A 5854-nucleotide genomic window follows, 5' to 3' on the forward strand; every position below is an offset into this window, starting at 1 on the left:
AATTTTTTTTATTCTTTTTCAACCACACATTTTCCAAAAAAATATTATTCCAGCCATTGAAATTTGAAAAGAATGGGAGTCAAACAGGGGCTTAATCTCAAGTCAAATTCAACATTAATTTAACCACTTATTTATAGGATTTACAATTTTTCAATCCCATATTTCATCAACTTTTATCAAAATCTGCTAAAATATTGATTTTAATCCCCACCAAATAAAGGCTTGGAGGGTTTCAACGTATTTTTGGGCCGTTTGCATTGGACAAAACTAAACAATGTAACAAACAAGATCTTAAGCTTCCTTTTTTTTCTTAGTATGTATAGTACTATTCAATACTTCAACTGAATGTCATATCATTCTATTTATGTCAATAGATCTTTCATGTTTTAACTTCGTTTCCTTATTTTCAGTCAGATAAAGCATCCATGTTAGATGAGGCAATTGAATATATGAAGTCACTGCAATTACAAGTTCAGGTATGAATTAGAATCTTACATTGCCCGCAGGGCACATCTCCAAGTGGTATAGGAGAGGGTGGAGAAATTCAGTTTTGCTTGAGGCTGTCGCGTCAAGGGTTCGAATCTTGAAATATGGATTTGACTCTTGGGTAAGTGCAAGTCTATAAGCAGCCTTTTACCCTGTACCCTTGGAGGCATAACCTGCGATTTACCTCCCTCACGATACTCTAGGGTAGGGGCGGTGGGGGACCCTTAAGGTTGGGGTTCAACCTTTTTTTTTAGAATCTTACATTTCAGGATTAATTTCATACTTTCAGCGAAATTTCAATTGGATCACTCAACTTTAATTTATTTTCAAATATAATCACTCTATCATGCTCCATCTCCTATCATCCACAAAATGACATAAATAAATTAGTTCGCAACCCTACCATCACTAATCGTCTATTGAATAGCTACATGGAACCCTAGAAACGAAAATGGCAAAAGGTATTTTTTAATAGTTTTATGCATGACGTAGTGGTAAATTGGCATGCCATGCAACGATTACGTGCAAGACCCATTGTGGTATGACCACCACTTAAGTAATTGTCATCAAATTAGGAAAAGACAAGTGATGGACCGGAAAATTTTGAAACTAATGACCAAATGATTCTAAATTGATATTAGTCACCCAATTTGGAAAAATTCAAGTTAAGTGACCCAATTAATATTATTTTGAAAGTTCGGTGACTACAGATGAAATTGACCATAAAAATTTTACTTATTTCGCAGTAAAATAAGAGTTACTAAGACTGAAAATAAATAACTTGAGAATTCGATATGTATGTTATCAGATGATGTGGATGGGAAGTGGAATGGCACCAATGATATTTCCAAGTGTGCAACAATACATGTCAAGAATGGGAATGGGAATGGGAATGGGGATTGTTCCTTCAATCCACAATGTCCCTATGCATTTACTGAGGATGCCAATGCAAGTTGATCAACAAATCAATATGCAAAACCAGGCTGCAATTCATCAAAATCCTGTGTTGAATCCAGTTAATTATCAAAACCAAATGCAAAATCCAAAATTTCATGATCAATATGCCAATTACATGGCCTTCCATCAACTCCAAAATGGCTTCCAGGTATTTTCCTCCCCATTTTCCATTACTTCATGAATATTGTTGTTTTCTAAGGTTCATAAAGAGGAAAGAAAATTAGAAAAATAATCGTCCTATGTAATCTTTATGTTTATTCAATCATGAATATATTGGGCAAAATTTTTTGTCTAATAGGCTGATACATAGAAAGAAAAGAATTTCCAAACAAAGACTTTTTTAAATCAAAAGTAAAATGGGTTTGGGGACAGTCTCCCTACGCCACTAGTAGGAAGGAATGGGACCCTGTTTGAGCTCCTTTATACAAAAATTTATTCTTTTCTAAATTCGTTTTTAATCACACATTCTTCCTATAAAATAATTTTAGACGTGAACTCAAAAATTTTACATTCTTTTTAACCATATATTTTCCAAAAATCATTATTATAAAATATATTTTACCCAAAAATTGAGGCGCAAACAAGTCCTAGATAGTATTAGATAATATTAAAAGGGAAAAAAAATTAAATTTTGTTCATTAAACTTTCTAGTTCTTCACTTGTGCGTACTTAACATTTAGCCCCCGTTTGGCCCCCATTTTTTTAAATGAAAATGGGTGGAATAGGTTTTATTTTATTTTTTATGGAAGATTGTGTGATTGAAAATAGGAAAAATAAAAATAAAATAGAATTTAATGGGCGCCAAACGGGGAATAAGTTAGATTTCAACCACAATTTTTTATTCCACTCCTTTTGACATGATCTACTTAAATTGCACCACCCTTTATATTATTACCAAATGCCCTTAAGTTTTTCATGTAGTGGCCAAAAACACAACACTTTGGTTGGTATATCGATTTTTCATCTTGTGGTAGATTCCACCAATCCCACTCCGAAAATTAAATTAAAAGACGAAATGGAATCTATACTTCTACTTGTCTCATTATATGCTACTTTTTTGCAGCCTATGACCATGTTCAACTTTGGCTCCCACACATCACAGCAGAATCACATGCAACCACGACCACCTGCGAATGGCAATGGATCGACTGGATAATCATAAGTGACGGAGTTAGAATTTTTCATGTAAGGTCTCTCTGATAATAATGCCCCTAGTTGATGGTAATGGAGTTTTAAGCAGAAAAGAGGATATATATAGAAATTTTGGGCTGCTTTATTTTCTCAAAGTGCCCCAAGATTTAGAGCTCTCGTTGAAGTTATCATGTTCGTGCAATATGGGACTTTGATATATTAAATCATATCCTTAGACATCGTGATGCAATAATATTACATTTCAACTGAGCATGTATAAGTGTCATTATAAATGCAAAGTATTGTTGAGAACCATCAATGCCATAAACAAAACTTAAATATATATCATATTAACATTATATGTTTTGATGTGATATGTAGTGGGAAAAATAGACTATTCGAAAATATATAAAATATTCACTTAGAATAAATAAGATATTTTTAATACCTTGTGTAATTATACATTTAGAGTCAAATAATATCTTTTGAATAAGTTCTTGTTTATCAATAAATGCACATTGTTCTCTTTTTTCATCATAGCACTAGGGTTCATCGGACACCTAAAGCCCAAGGCAACATGACCCAAGATTATTCTAAAAACAAGTGGAATAATGAGAAAGTGACACGAATGGACACTCAAACATCGAATTGGCCACCCAAAAGAATCCTCTTTAAGAGATACGACTAAACAAGTAAAATGCTCGAAACTCAAATAAAAATGCGCTTCAAGTTAGGCAAGTGTTTATTAAATACAATTATGTTCATAAACAAATAGAAATGAGCGGCATATAAATACATACATTAAAATTCCATGGAATGTGTTTATAAAAAGTTGTTTGACTTTTAGCCAGTCTTTCCGGATCCTCAAATAAGCGTCAAAGAGCCTACAAGTTGGAGCAGCCAGAAAACTCATCAACGATGTGGAAGAAGCAAAATGGATACCCAAATCATCTTAAAGAAAGCCTATTTTTTCTTTAAATTCAATTGGAAACCCCAACTTTTATTCATTTTAATCTCATCATAGAAAACTTTCTATAGTTTTACTAGTTTAATAAGTTACATATGTCTTACAAGACTTATCGACCTTCCATTATTGATACCCCACTATAAATGCATACATACCCCGTTCATAATCATCATGTTGAATGATATTGCCTGTCTGTCCACGCAATGCAAGTTGTGAGATTGAGACAAATAGTGGTTGAGTACTAAGGAGAAAATCCAAATGGGATCCACTGAGATTTAAGATAAAAGGATAACATGCATTTGTTGGGGAGAAACGAATAATTGGAGTAATGTAGTGGTGTGAAAATGGATGCTCATGCAACGAACCGGTACGGTCTAGTCATTTTAAAGGATGGACCCATGACAGTTCGTGGACTATAGGCTATGCCGGCTTGTAAAAACAAGCATAAGCTTGGCATTGTTTAGTGGCATGAAACATTGTCTGAGCCGATAAGACGACATCCTTCTTTAAAGAAGGCTACCGGTTGAAGCCTTTTAAAAATTGGGTCATGCTACAAGAGCATAACTGTTGACACTTTTGGATGACCGAACACACACATCTTGGGTGCCGGGCATTATTTAATTCACGCGGGGCCCATGCATTATGTGAGGGTCAGTTAACTAGGTGGGCACTTTTCTTTTGGCAACGTTGCTTTATTCTTAAAAATTCAACTTCAATTATTATTATTTTTTTTAATAGTTCTGCTATGCTGCCAAATTTTTTAACACCTTAGATGACAGAATGTCACATGGTTCTGTCATTGGATTGTTTAACAAATAGTCAACACTATCATTCAATCATTTTTGCTACACGCTTAATTTGTCAACAACTGTGTTAAATTCATCTGGTAAAATAGTCATTATTCTTTTTTTTAATGTTAACATAGACTTGATGGTTAATCGTCGGGCTCGATTACTTAAACTGGCCTGCTCCAGATTTTTCAGCTATTAGCCCTCAGATTAAAGGCGATTCATAAGCCACTTTTACTGTGTAAACCTTGGATGGGCCATGTTGGGTCTGCCTAGCTTGACGCCACTAGAATAATGTACAAATATCCATCTGAACTTCCAAATTCGATTCCTATTTATCATTATATCATCTCACGTAATGTTCCACTAATCTCTATAGATGTGGCAAATCGAGCAAAAAATATATTTACTTTTCATTAAAAGAAGGATATTAAACGATTGATATTTTTTATCGTTAGTTCTTTCATTTTTTAGTATTATTTAATTTCTTTCAATACTTAACACGAAAAATGTTGATTGTGCGGATGACGTGGTAAATAGATTGCAATTCATACGTAGATTTCATGGATCATGCTACATATACAAATTTTTTTTTTATAAACCCCCTTACTATTCACAAGGGGAGTGGAGACCACAAGTCGACATTTTTTTAAATTAACGTGAGGTTCGCTAATTTTGTGAAAGTAAGTACACCATTTTGTCGACAAGATTTTGTACAAATATCGTTATCCGGATTTCATTTACTCTAGCTTTGACACCCCCCAAATGCTCTCCCTTCTCTCTAGATTGGAGAAACCACCAGATCCCTGCCATACATGTCCAAATCGTTGGTTTCCATCACTCTTATCGGATGCAATCTATCACCAACACATCCTAATCATCATATTAAAAGTCCAATAGAAAAACAGCATCTAAAACAGTTGAAATCGACGAAAACAAAATTGGCCCCTTCAAATGATTCAAAAAACTCTTACCTTTTTCTTTGAATCAAGGTCTGGACCTCCACCAATTATTAAATCCTGTACAGACTTTAAACTTGTAACACGCGTCGGGCAGAGAGATTGCCCATGATGAGATGACCTTTCGATCAAAAGTCAGACCGTTCCAGAGTTGGATGCGCCGATACTGGTGGTTTCAATTTACAATCAGTCAGTTGAAAATCTCCAAATTTCGATTGATCCAAACCTCCATTTCAGTTACGTGCCGCACCAGCGTGATCAGCATCAAATTCGTACAATCTTGTGAAAAATCATCAAATGTTAAGATGGAGTTTTGTCGCCGCCAAAAGCAACCGCCTTTGGCCAGCTGACAATACCCCATCACTTTTTGAGAAAAAGTTGCCCTAGTTAATCAACTCATGATTCAATTGTCAAATTTGCTAAACGAGATCTCTACATTGCCAAATTAAGCTCGAAACTCATATATGGCTGCACTTGTTGGGGAAATTTACACCGATTAGGTACATATTATATTCACAAAAACATACCGATTATTTGCGTGAAATCGAAATATAAGTTCGACTTAC

General features: G+C 34.5%; 1 protein-coding gene across 1 annotated transcript in view; it reads left to right on the forward strand.

Annotated features, from left to right (window-relative positions):
* Positions 1 to 2889, forward strand: part of LOC111412744 (transcription factor PIF4-like) — a 5204-nt gene extending 2315 nt beyond the window's left edge. The window contains exons 4-7 of the mRNA XM_023043663.1: positions 221 to 237; positions 375 to 476; positions 1295 to 1591; positions 2507 to 2889. Coding sequence (XP_022899431.1) covers positions 221 to 237; positions 375 to 476; positions 1295 to 1591; positions 2507 to 2599 — 509 coding nt within the window. The 3' untranslated portion in view covers positions 2600 to 2889. The remainder of the gene's footprint in view (positions 1 to 220; positions 238 to 374; positions 477 to 1294; positions 1592 to 2506) is intronic.
* The last annotated feature ends 2965 nt before the right edge of the window (positions 2890 to 5854 follow it).

This window comes from Olea europaea, chromosome 16 (assembly GCF_002742605.1).
Source record: "Olea europaea var. sylvestris chromosome 16, O_europaea_v1, whole genome shotgun sequence".
NCBI classification, from domain to species: Eukaryota; Viridiplantae; Streptophyta; class Magnoliopsida; order Lamiales; family Oleaceae; genus Olea; species Olea europaea.